This window comes from Boleophthalmus pectinirostris, unplaced genomic scaffold, assembly GCF_026225935.1.
Source record: "Boleophthalmus pectinirostris isolate CB_2022bp ecotype Guang Dong unplaced genomic scaffold, ASM2622593v1 HiC_scaffold_8, whole genome shotgun sequence".
NCBI lineage: Eukaryota > Metazoa > Chordata > Actinopteri > Gobiiformes > Gobiidae > Boleophthalmus > Boleophthalmus pectinirostris.
In genome coordinates this window covers 10,823,956-10,837,393 of record NW_026571515.1, presented here as the reverse complement: position 1 = coordinate 10,837,393, position 13,438 = coordinate 10,823,956, and the positions used below count along the sequence as shown (strand labels likewise).

The window sequence follows — 13,438 nt, the reverse complement described above, 5'->3', positions numbered from 1 at the left end:
TTAAACATGTTCTGTTCTGTTGTTTATGTTATAGTTTATCTGAAGAACTGTTCATATGCGACGTTAACAGTCTGTTGTTCTCTGTTCTATTGTTTTTACTATAACTTGCCTTCTTGGTCTCTGATTTTATAAAATAAATTACCCCCAAAAAGTGCAACTTATAGTCCAGTGTGACTTTTTTTTTCTTCTTCATTGTGTATTTTTGGCTTGTGTGACTTATACTCCAGAGTGACTTACAGTTCAAAAAATATGGCAATTCAGAAATCCCTGGATGAGCTACTTGGAAGGGGGTAAAGAGCTGATAGACAGACCCCGAGTTACACCTCTGGGCTATACTGTACAAACTCTAATTAGGGATTAATTTATTCATTAATCACTGAATTTATATAGTGCCTTTAAAGATACCATTGTAGCCACTCCTGCCCTCAGACAGACTGACCAAAGCGAGGCTCCCAATCTGCCTCACCGGCCCCTTCGACCACCACCAACACTCACGCACACGCTACTTTCACACAAGGCAATGTGAGTGAAGTGTCTTGCCGAAGGACACAGCAACAGTTTTTCACCACTGCTCCCCCCGTGGCACCTGGAATTCCCTGTGGTCTCCCATGCAAGTCCTAACCTGACGAGATGAGGCGTGACAAGGAGGCCAGAATGAGAATAATCTGAGAATGGGCGATAGACAAGCTTCAGTACAGCGTCAGCGATATCGAAGTGTTTTCCCAGATATCGGTACTGGTCAGTTATTAGAAATTTTGCAGATATTTGTCACTGATACATTGTCATTTGTGTAATGTTTTGTCTTTACTGAATTAGTAAAAATGTAAACAGAATCCAGGAAGGCCATAAAATCTGTGTATAACTACAATTTGCCAAATACTGACTGAAAGAGTGAAACAAAAATCGACTAAAATGTGCCAGTATGTTCACAGAATCATGCAACTTATTGTTTTAAACCCCAGGTACACACATTTTGTTATTGTTTTTATGCATGATTTAGTCTAGTTTTACAAAAGTGAGGCCTTGATATGGATTTGAAAACAATAAAATCTGCAAATAGAGAAGAGAAGGACAAAAATCTGATCAGAACTGGCTCAGAAATCAGCATCAGCGCTAAAACTCAACATTAATTACACAACTCCGATATGTTTATGTTTGTTGTGTGCATGTTGAAATCAAATCCGGTAGTGTTACAGTAGGATTAACACTTGAAAACAACAATGTCACAAGAAGCTATGACGTAACGCTGTTTGATGACAATGTGAGGAAAGAGCCTGAAGAACCACCGAAGTTACGTAACGCGAGATACAAGATCCTGTCATAGCTCTACTGCGTTTGCTCTACTTTAAAACCATTTCTCATAATGTGTATATAAATGTGGTTAATCTTCACACAAAAATACAGATGTTACCAGAAAGGACAGCTGACCTCTGACCCCTTATACAGTCCACACCTCTTACAGTCATCGCAGAAGCCTTGAACTTTGAACTCCACTTTTGCTGCCATCAACACCTCTTTAAACTTTAATTAAAAGCTTCAAATATTAGACTAAACTGGTTCGTTGTTTGTGTTTATAATGTTCTTGAATTAAAGAAAAAAATAAAATAAAAACCACACACAATTTTGAGACACTGTATCTGCTCATCTTATAGAACAAGAGAAAAAATATGCTGGAAAGAAGTGTATTACAAGAAAATGGCTTAATGATGAAGTTCCTTGCCTTGAGGATTGGATGAATGTTGTCCATACTAGGGTTGGGTGGTATCCAAACTTTTATACCGTTAACCCTCTCCAGGCAGGCGTCACAAGCCTTTTTTCCCCATCCATGCTGATAAACATGGATGATGCTGACTGTGCAAGAATGGCTACACGCAAACGGCCTGCCAGAAGTGCAAAGTCCCGTTTTTTCCGGGTTATCAGATGCGGTCTTAAGCATCTAACTGCATCAAAAAACAACCGCGCGCAATGCCACCCCATACACGAATCCACTCGGGTGTCCCATCATGACTTCAGTAAACTATAAAGCTGCACCACCCGCAGCGCACGCAAACACGCACGGAGCAGACAGCGACTGCGCAACGAAACACACCCGCTGCCACACTCATCACTCCACGCCGACGAGGAACGGAACGGAGGAACGAACTGAAAAAGTGAGTCCAATGTGCCTTTCTGAGTCACAACTGAACAACTGAGTCACTGCGAACACGCCGACAATCCAGGGGTCACAGACAGCACCCTTCCTACACGCCACAACTGAACAAAGCCCAGAGTCACCGTGAACGCCACAAACAAAGTCCCACTGACCCATCCAACTGTTGTGTTTCGTTTAAAGTCCGGTGCAGTTTATTTGTGAAAAAAGTTCGAAAATAGACCATTTAATGACAGTGCGACTTATAATCCAGAGCGCCTAATAGCCCGGAAAATACGGTAATTTTGTGCTTTACAAAGGATAAACATTGTTTCTTGGAGTACCGCACGAAGAAATGATCTATACCAAGTTGTTTTGATTGTTGTTCTGCCACTGTAAAGCTGTTACACTGTGCTTTTTGTTTTCTTTGTTATGAAAAGTGGTATACAAATTCAGTGTTAATTTACTACACCGAACCAATGTTGCAAATCTGCATGAAGGTCTCTCTCAAAAAGTCAGGATTCTATATTACTACCCCATATGATCATTTTCCCCAAATATCAGATTTTTCCTGTTACAAAAACTTAGATTTTACCGGGGTATACGGTATTACTGTTTTGCCAAAATGTTTTAGTAAGACTTTGGTAAACTACGAAGCTGCACTGCTGTACGGCACAGAACAGACTCCCCATCAGCACATCTTCTGTCACAGAAAGAACACTCATATTCCACTGAGTTGTGTCCTTTAGTCAAGGAAAGGAAAGGACAAGGAAAGAGCTGTTTTTATCTGTGCTTTATAATTTATGCAAATGAGCCATGTGGTCTTAAGTTTAATTTCTGCAAAACGTAAACAAATGTGTGCCTGAAGCCAGAATGCAGCCAAATTGCAGAAGTACTAGTATTTTTCTGGGGGGAAGGGACCAACTCGCTTGCGGCTTTACTTGCCGTCTTGTCTTGGTCTCTCTTATGAGCGTCACGTGACAACGGACACAAACGGACAAAAACAACACAGTGACCAAAGTGCTACAGAATATAATTAAATAAATAATAAAAAAACAATAAAAAAACAACAATATGAATAAAAACAGAATCTAATACTGTTCTGAAACTCAAACTGTGTGAAAAGTCAAACTGAACAAGTTCGTTTTAAGAAAATTCTACATTTCCCCTACTCCAAAAATGTTTTTAAAAACTGATACGCATCGTCAGAAGTCAATAATATCGTGGGCCATCACAATACATCGAATCTCAATTCTCTTTGATTAAATTAATTGTTATGGTGCAGAAATGGTGCAGAAATAGCGAAAAGAAACAGTTTCAGTCCAATTTACACATTGAAATAACTTTTTACATATTTTTAAATCTTAATTCTTTGGTTTATGACAAAACTAACGTCTTTTTCAAGGCATTTAAAAATTAAAAAGTAGTATAGTTTGTACAATTTCAAGCATATTGTGAAAATACCAACTTCCCTACTTTCCACACACCCACCAGAAATATTCCACAGTGAGGCTTTAGAATAAAACTACTTACGTTTCAGCGTCAGTTTGCCCTGTAGCCGCTTGGGTCTGAGCCTGTCGCTGCTGCTGTAGATACTGCTGCTCCCTCTGCTTGTTCCTCATTCCCAAACACATGGACAGAAGCAGCACCGCCACCCCGGACCCGACCAAAACGAACGCCACGGACGACGCTTTGCTCTTCTTCCCGGTCGGGTCGGGATCGTAGTTCACGCTGTTGTTGCTAGGGGGATCAACTGGCACGACGCTCCACACAATCATGACGATGCCCAGCGCCACCAGCCCCACGCCCAGGGCACAGAGGGCGTACTGGGAGCCCGAGTTCCCCGTGTTGGCGTTGTTGACGGTGGTGCTGGTGGCGGTGCTGTGGCGGCCGTTTTGGCTCATGGCGGCGTCCACGCTCGAGCGCATTTTTGAAAGGAGGGGGATTCCAGGTAGGTCAGAGGGGTCAGTGATGTCAAATTCTGTGAAGAAAAAATAGAAAGATTTTGGTTAAAAGCAGTTTAGACGAGAAGATGTTTGGACTCAACCTCTCATTCCATGATTTTTCTATATTTTTCTACAGTATTTTTCAGACTATACATCACAGTTTTTTCATGGTTTGGGTGTTTCCTGTGACTTATACTCTGGAGCGGCTTATATATTAAAATTTTCACACTGACAGCCATGAGAGGCTCTAGTCTTGTGTGTCAGTATCTGCTGCTCCTATTACTCCTGTATCTCTGTCACTTCACTCTACTGCGCATGTCTCCTGCAGAAAGAGCCTCTGTCCTGTCTGTATCATGTCAGTCAATCACACCATCATTACTTCTGAACCACTGAAAATTTACAATTTAAAACAAACTTATCAAGACAACTGAGGAGACAGAACACAAATGCCCCCAAAAAGAAAATCATATTTTGCAGATTACAAGCTGCAAGTAGCGAAATCTGCAGCTGAAAACGGTAATCCAGCAGCAGAAAGAAAGTTTGGAGTGAGCGAGAAACTTGTGACGACCGGGAGGGTGCACCATGCAACTTTCCTGGAAGTCATTGGATGGATCGACAAAGCCTGGACTTCAGTGCCTCGGCTAATGCGAAGTCAGACAAAAGCTACGCAGAAGCGGAAGTGGAAGCAGCGCTCCGTTTACCTCCGGAGGTCGCGGAGTTGCTCAAACGTGACACTGATGTTGAAGAATTCAATAGATTTAGTGATTTGGAGTGAGATGGAGAGTTTGGTAAACTTGTTCTGTTCTGTTGTTTATACTATATTTATCTGAAAAACTGTTCATATGTGACATTAACAGTCTGTTGTTCTCTGTTCTATTGTTTTTACTATAATTTGACTTTCAAGATGAAATGTCTGTTCCTGGTCTCTGATTTTATAAAATAAAGTTCCCAAAAAGTGCGACTTGTATGTTTTGTTCTTCTTCATTGCACATTTTTTGGCTGGTGTGACTTATACTCCGGAGCGAGTTATAGTTCAGAAAATACGGTACTTTCTACATTTGGTATTCACACAGAAGACATCACATGTATGAAGTAAGATTTATGGAATTATGTAGCAAAGAAAAAAAAGTGAAACTAGGGATGGGACAAGATCTCGTTTCACAAGATAAAACTGCCTCAAGACTGTGCACACATCAGAAAAATGATCTTGTGACATTCTTTTCCATTTAGTTTACATTTCGATTAGACAAAAAAAGCCTTGAGGGCTGTTAAGTTACATCACTTATGAAGCTGTGGTTTCAAAACATAGGGCTACAATTAGAACAAAAATATTAAATACAAAAATATTACACCAAAACTGCAAACAGGATCACACATTTTTAAAACATCAACTCGTTCTCATGGACCTAATCTTGTATCTCATCCCAGCCCAGAAATAACTCTACAAATTTTTTTTTTTATATTTCAAAATCTAAATCTTCATCTTTTCCATCTTTTGCTCTGTCAAAAAATATTTAGTAAAGAAAAAATACAAATGCACTTTATTTCTGTAGCACATTTTACAAACAAAGCCATTTCTAAAATGCTGCACAGAGATCATAAAATGGTCAGGTAAATTGCTAAAATGTGATCATCTAAAATAATAAAACCAGTAAAATCAAATAAAAGCAAAACCATACAAATGATAAAATAGCAGTAAATAAGTAAAATAAAAAAACAAAGAGGACCACACAATTCACGCAGTGTTAAAAGCCAGAGATACAAGTGGGGCTTAAGAAAACATTAAATAACAATTCCATCTTTCTTGCTTCATATATTTGATATCTTCTGTGTGTATCGAAACTATAGAAAGTAGTAAAAATAAATAAAACACTGAATGAGATAGTGTGTCCAAACTTTCGACAGGCAAATGTTTACAAACACAAATTATACAAAACTAAGTTTCATTTATTTAAAAAATGTATATATAAATAAAGTGGATTTGGTTTTAAAACTAAAAGGAATTTCTGTGCTATATGTCAGAAATCATATCTTAAGGAAACACTTTTTGACTGTTGCTGGAATAGTTGTTTAAAGATGCACTGTGCAACTTTTATGGTGGAGTCCGCTGCCGGGAATGTTCCATGGTATAACTTTAAACATAACCATCCAGCATTTATTCATTAAAGGTGTCTCTATTGCTCAAAATTACAGAGGCGACTCTCCACAGATCTGGCCTTTAATGTAACGTAGTGCTGTAACCTGCTTGTGTCCATCTGTACTGGTAGACGGCGCACCAGTTACTTTACCTCAAATATTCCAAAGTATGGCATTAAACTTTTTAATCTCCATAGAATGAAACAGGAGACAACACCAGGCCAATTTACAGGGATATTTGAGCAATAATAACACCGTTTAATACCATATTGTGGAACATAACAGACAAAGCAATAACATCTCTACAGTAAGGAACCCCCACCTGAAAAGTTACGCAGTGCACTTTTACTAAAACTCTCTAAAGCCAAAATAAAGACAAATCTAACATAAGAAGGTGCTGTATTTTCCTCCACATGTTGCTTCATCTTCTGCGATTGTGATTCCTGGCAAGAATTATCAAAAGGTTTTATTGATGGTAAATAATTAATGAACAGAAATACATTTGCTACAGCTCAATGATTAAATAAATAAAAAATGAAATGCCTCTCCAAATATAAACTTAAAGGTGCAGTGTGTTACTTTTCTGGCGGAGGGTCTGTTAAAAGCTTTTCTCTGAAGGCTTTGTCTGGCATGTTTCACAGCATGGCATTAAACCTTTCTATTCTATCTCCATGGAAACCAAACCAGAGCAAGTTACAGGTCAGATCTGTGGAGAGGCGACCCCGCTCACAGTCAGAATGCCTGGTTTTCTAGGTATTTTTGAGCTATAGAAACACGTGGAATTGAGTAAATGTAAAGTAGAGCTGTTTAAAGTCATACTGTGGAACATTCCAGACAGAGTAATGGCTATAATCTCAGTTGGTTGAGCTGCGTTTCGCGTATGAAGCACAAATACAACTCCACAATGCATTATTTACCACACAATATGTTCTATAATGGGACACGCTCTCAGCAAAGGGAATTTCCTACATACCACACTCCACTCTATTTCGGGCTCGAGTGCTTTTAACAGGGGTCCATTTTTACTCCATCATATGCACGTTTTTTCCAAACTACAGATTTTAGATTGCATTTTATATTAAATCAGTCGTGTACCGTATTTTCCGCACTATTAGGCGCTCTGGATTATAAGGCGCACTGTCATTAAATGGTCTATTTTCTAACTTTTTTCACAAATAAACCACACTGGACTTTAAACAAAACACAACAGTTAGATAAGTCAGTCTGACCTTGTTTGGCGCGTTCACGGTGACTCGGCTTTGTTCAATCATGACAATATATCGAATTACAAGTCTCTTTGCTTAAACTAAGAGTTATGGTGCAGCAATAGCTAAAAAAAGACAGAGGGAACTACATAGACCATGATCCTTTGCTCAATTTCAGTGCAGACTACAAGAAGAAATAACAGTTCTAAGCACTTTTAAGTCTTAGTTCTTCGGATTCGATATCGTGAGTTGCTGTATCGATATCGCCAAGAAGTATTTTTTGGTGTATTTTACAAAATCGTTTAGTTACAGCTACAGTTTTGAAGGAAGGAAGGAAACTCATTTATGCGACACATATGACATTTTCACAGTTTTGATGATTAAAATGGGTGTGTTTCATATGAACTTTGCACAAGAAGTGGTTTAACAAAGACTTTTAGTATCACAGCCATGATTTAGCCTTTATCATTTACTGAACTGTATCGAAATGATTTGAAATATATCGTATCGAACCGAAAGTGCACTGTATGTGTATATTTATCATATCATGGCCTATGTATCGAGGTATGTATCGTATCGGCAACTTCTTAATGATACCCAACCTTAAATCGCAATAAATATTATACTGTGAGATGTATAGAGAGATTTAGATATTGTTACATCCCTAATTATGAGCTTTCCCAGATTATCGCAATAAATATTGTACCGTGAGGTTCATACCGTGATTATATCGCATCGTGAGACTTGGATATCGTTACACCCGTACGTGTAACTGGTTGTAATTTATTTGCTTTGATATTAAGTTAAAATTCTAAGTCAGATATTACTGTTCTATAATCTTTTTAATAGGGATGTAACAATAACCGAAATATTGTGATATTGTATCGTCAAAAGTGTCAATATATATCTTTCAATATATCAAATTACAAGTCTCTTTGCTTAAATGAACACTTATGGTGATTTTACTGTTTTTCTAGTGTCTTATTTTAGTGTTTTTTAATTTTAATTTTAGATTTTAGTGTCTTTTAATGTCTAAAGCTCTTTGAATTACTTTGTGTTTGAATTGTGCCATACAAATACACTCGTTTCCTTGCTGTGGTGCAGCAGAAGCTAAAAAAAATAAAAAATAAAAAGAGGGAACTACATAGACCATGATCCTTTTGGTCATCAGTGCAGATTACATGAAGAAATAACTTGTTAAGCACTTTTAAATCTTAATCCTTCGTATTACAACAGTACCAAAGGCGTTTCAAGGCAAGGAAAAGTATTGTAAGCCTCCACAACATATCGCAATAAATATCATACCAAGAGATTTTGATATCGTTACATCCCTACTTTTTACACATTAACTGCGGCAAATGTATTGTAAAAATCTACTATAGTATTGTCACTCACTGTCTGAACCAAAATATTTTCTTACCTTGAGTAAAGTCCCTCTAAACAGACAAAACACAATCCCTTCAGTTCTCCAAGTAAAAGTGTGTACTCCAGTGAACTCCCACCTGCACTCCACTCCCGTTTTAAGTCCTGGCTACAAATACTTTAAAAGGTAAATACTTTGAACACCACAGTTTTATGAGTTCTGAGTAATCTTCACGTTCACTGACTCAGGTAGAGCCCACATCGCTTCTAAGAAAGAGGCGTGTCCACTGCTCACATGAGTGATCACAAATTTCCAAGGCTCTAACTTCCCACTCAAAGTCACTCCACTGACCCTAAGTAAACAAAACAAGAATTACAATGAGAGATAAGGACAATACTACCGAGAAGGGACAGAATCATTTACATCATTTAGATTTCAGAACTGGAATTGCCAATCTCTACTAAACTTAAGGTAAAAGGTTAACTTGAAAAATCACTCAAACGTGTAAATGAAACAAAACACAACTCCAGGTCTGTTTTTGATGAGGTAACGGCATTATAACATGACTAAAAACTCACAAACGGCAATTTTGTGTAATGTTGGATCTTTTAACACAGTAATAATCCAAAATATAACAACTACACTAGTGAAGGTGTATGGAGTTTAAAAACACAGTGGAGCACTTCCAGTATACAATATGACATCACAAAGTGGAACAACGTGTGTGAATGAAACAAAACACAACTCCACATCTGTTTTTGATAAGGAAACAACATTATAACTAGGGCTGGGCATTAGGGATGTAACAATAACCGAAATATCGTGATATTGTATCATCAAAAGTTCTCACAATAATATCGTGGTGCAGCAATAGCTAAAAAAAAAAGACTACATAGACCATGATCCTTTGCATTTCAGTGCAGACTACAAGAAGAAATAACAGTTCTAAACACTTTTAAGTCTTACTTCTTTGGATTAAGTTTTGTCTTTGTCTTTGGATTAACTTTTTTGAGGAAAAAGTCACATGTTAACAGTTAAGCCTTCACAAAATATCACAATAAATATCGTACCGTGAGATGTAAATTGTGAAAATATCGAACTGGTAGATTTGGATATTGTTAGCTCCCTGCCCAAACACATCAGAGACTCATCCACACTGCCCATGTTTCAAAAAGCCCTGAAAACCCATCCCTTAAAAAAAAAAAACAAAAAAAAACTATTAACTGTCCTATTCTCTTGTTTGTTGTTGTTTGTCTTCTCATGTAAAGTATCTTTGAGTATCTTGAAAAGCGCTATATAAGTTTTATGTATTATTGGCCCTCGCCACTAACAAAGTTAGGGGCGAGGGGTATTGTTCTTCGTCGGTTTCTTTTTTTTTTTTTTATTTTTTATTCCCTTTTCCGACCAAACGATCGCATTTTTGACCCCCTGAACATGGACGAAAAGTCCCCAAACCGGGGTCCAGATCGATCGGCCCGGCGAAAAATTCGATAAAATGGGCATCGCGACAATGACCCGAAGTGACCCGACTCAACAGCGCCACCTAGAATTCGACCCCTATGGGACTAGGGACAAACAAAGTTTGTCGCAGGGAAACGAAATTCGGGACAGTGATAGAGAACAATGAGACAAGCCAAAAGATGAATTGGAGCATGACCCTATGACGAACAGGAAGTCGGCCATATTGGATCAAACATTTGGCGCCGTTTTGACTTGGGTGTCTACAAAAAGATTCAAGTCCCCGGGGTTTGGTCCAAATGAGCTCAGATTTGACATGTCACATCTACAGACATAAACTCACAGAAATTTTCAACTTTTTTTGGAATACTCCGCCCGTAGCACGCCGCCGAAAAACGCCTGCATTTCCTGTTTTTTCGGTGACCTGTCACGGCCACAGGCATTGTCCTAGAGAACTCAAATTCAAATCACAATTGCGTGATCCAGGCCTGAATGTGATGAAATATGAAATTTAATAAAAGTGAACTCTATAGCGCCCCCTAGCATAGACGTGAAACGTCAACATTATCGGATTTGGACCAAATTCGGGGAATTAAATTCTATGCATGATTACAAGCAAAAAAGTTTATTACGGATATGATGCATTTTCCACCATTGGCCAGCAGGGGCGCAAAGACCCCCAAAAAATAGTTAAAAAATTATTACCACCCACAGGCTTAGTCCGATTGTGCTGAAATTTGAATCACTAATGCGTCATTGTCGACCTGGGCGAATGTCGGAAGAGAGGGTGGCGTGCCGGGGCGGTCGCGAGTCCCCGGAGGTCGCTGGGGGGGGCGGTGCGCGCCGGGGCGAGGGCCACCATCGCCGCTCATTGTGCTCATCTTTTTTGGCAATTTGCTTTCGAAGACCACAGTTCTTTAGTTTAAGGTCATGGTTTAAGGTCAAGGTATATTTCCTCTGTTATTTCTGGCCATTTTTGTTTTATAATTGAGTTGTTTTGTAAGTGTTGCTGTACTTACTGTTACGCAGATAAAAAGTGCAGGGTTTGGTCCAAATGAGCTCAAATTTGACATGTCACATCTACAGACATAAACTCACAGAAGTTGCCAAATATTTTTGGGATACTCCTTACAGTTCGCCCGTAGCACGCCGGCGAATAACGCCTTCATTTCCTGCTTTTTCTGTGACCTGTCACGGCCACAGGCATTGTCCTAGAGAGCTCAAATTCAAATCACAATTGCGTGATCCAGGCCTGAATGTGATGAAATATGAAATTTAATAAAAGTGAACTCTATAGCGCCCCCTAGCATAGACGTGAAACATTATCGGATTTGGACCAAATTCGAGAATTAAATTCTATGCATGTTTACAAGCAAAAAAGTCATTTTTTACGGTTGGTCAGCAGGGGCGCAAAGACTACCCCCCAAAAAATAGTTAAAAAATAATTACACACACACAGGCTTAGTCCGATCGTGCTGAAATTTGAATCACTCATGCCTGATTTCGACCTGATTATAATACACTATAAAACATATGAAATGTGAACACTATAGCGCCCCCTAGCATTGACATGAAACGTCAACATTGTCGGATTTGTACCAAAGTCGGGGATTAAATTCTATGCATGATTGTAAACAAAAACAGTATATTACGGATATTGGGCATTTTTCATGGTTGGCCAGTAGGGGCGCAATGACTCCTCTGAAACATTTAAAGGTGCATTATTTAATGTGTCTAATGGACGAGCTGTCGACCTGGGCGGATGTAGGGAAGAGAGGGTGGCGTGCCGGGGCGGTCGCGAGTCCCCGGAGGTCGCGTGGGGGGGGCGGTGCGCGCCCGGGGCGAGGGCCACCATCGCCGCGCGCGGCTTTAATTATTATTATTATTTGTTACATTCTAATCGTGAGCTTTCCCACGATATCAAAATAAATATCGTACCATGAGGTTCATACCATAACGATATCGTATCATGAGACTTGGATATCGTTACACTCCTACTGGCTAACATTAAGAAGTTGCCAATATGATACTTACCTCGATGCAGTGCACATTCGATATGATACATTGCAAATTGATTTGATAGGGCTCAGTGAAAAATAAAGGCTAAATCGTGGCTGTGATACTAAAAGTCTTTGTTAAACCACTTCTTGTGTAAAGTTAATATGAAAAACGCCCATTTTAATCATCAAAACAGTGAAAATGTCAAATGTGTTGCATAAAAGTGTTTCCTTTCTCTAAACAAGCAACAAAACTGTAGCACTGTAACAAAATAATTTAGTAAAATATACCAAAAAATACTCTTGACGATATATCAATACAGCAGCCCATGATATCGATACCCTATCATCACATTAAACGATACAATATATTGATATTTTGATATTTTTGAACATCCCTAATTATAACACAGACCAGAAAATAGCGTAATGTTTAATATGCTACCCTTTAATAAAAGAAAGAATCTGCAGACGCTCACAGACCAGGGTGGAGTTTTGCCGTCACAGTAAAGCCAACAACAACTAGCATGCTAACACATACTTCCTGATTACCGGACAATAAAACACTTTATAATTAGATGCAAAGATAACAGTCCTCATCACAAACACACCTGGAGTTGTGTTTTGTTTCATTCACACATGTTAAACAAACACACAAACTCTGCAAATTTAGGTTGAGTTCTTCTCTCAGACAGAAAACACTCTGTTCCACCTTGTGATGTCATGCGGTAATACAGGACGTGCTCCATACAGCTTCACTAGAATCATTTGGATGAAAATGTAAATCCTGGAATTGCCAATCTGTACTGAACCGAAAATTCACTCTAAAAGCTACACTACCGGTCAAAAGTTTTAGAACACCCTAATTTTTCCAGTTGTTTATTGCAATTCAACTCGTGCAAGTCCAATGAAGAGCTAGAGATGATACAAAGGTAAGAACTGAACAGACAGAGGTTAAAAATAAAGATAAAAAGATAAAAAACACAAGTCCAAGCTCTGCCAAAACTACCTCAGGAAAAACAACAAGACGGTAAAGCTTGAAAACATGGAGTGTCCAGCACAGTGTCCAGACTTAAACCCTGTTGAGCTGGTTTGGGATGAACTTTCTGAAGAATATTTGATTTCTATTGTGAAAAGATCAAGCCACAAGTGTGTTCAGCTGTTATATCTGCCAAAGGTGGACACTTTCATCAATCAAAAGTTTA

General features: G+C 38.7%; 1 protein-coding gene across 2 annotated transcripts in view; it reads right to left on the bottom strand.

Moving 5' to 3' along the window:
• The window catches only part of tmem51a (transmembrane protein 51a), a 31,775-nt gene that overhangs the window by 2,918 nt on the left and 15,419 nt on the right, over positions 1-13,438 (bottom strand). Inside the window, exons 1-2 of one of the 2 annotated variants that reach the window (XM_020933457.2) lie at positions 8,836-9,034; positions 3,662-4,109 (exon numbers count right to left, since the gene is read on the bottom strand). In XM_020933457.2, coding sequence (XP_020789116.2) covers positions 3,662-4,056 — 395 coding nt within the window. In that variant the 5' untranslated portion in view covers positions 4,057-4,109; positions 8,836-9,034. Of the gene's footprint in view, positions 1-3,661; positions 4,110-8,835; positions 9,035-13,438 lie in introns of those variants that run through there. The other variant, XM_020933458.2, reaches the window with a different exon arrangement.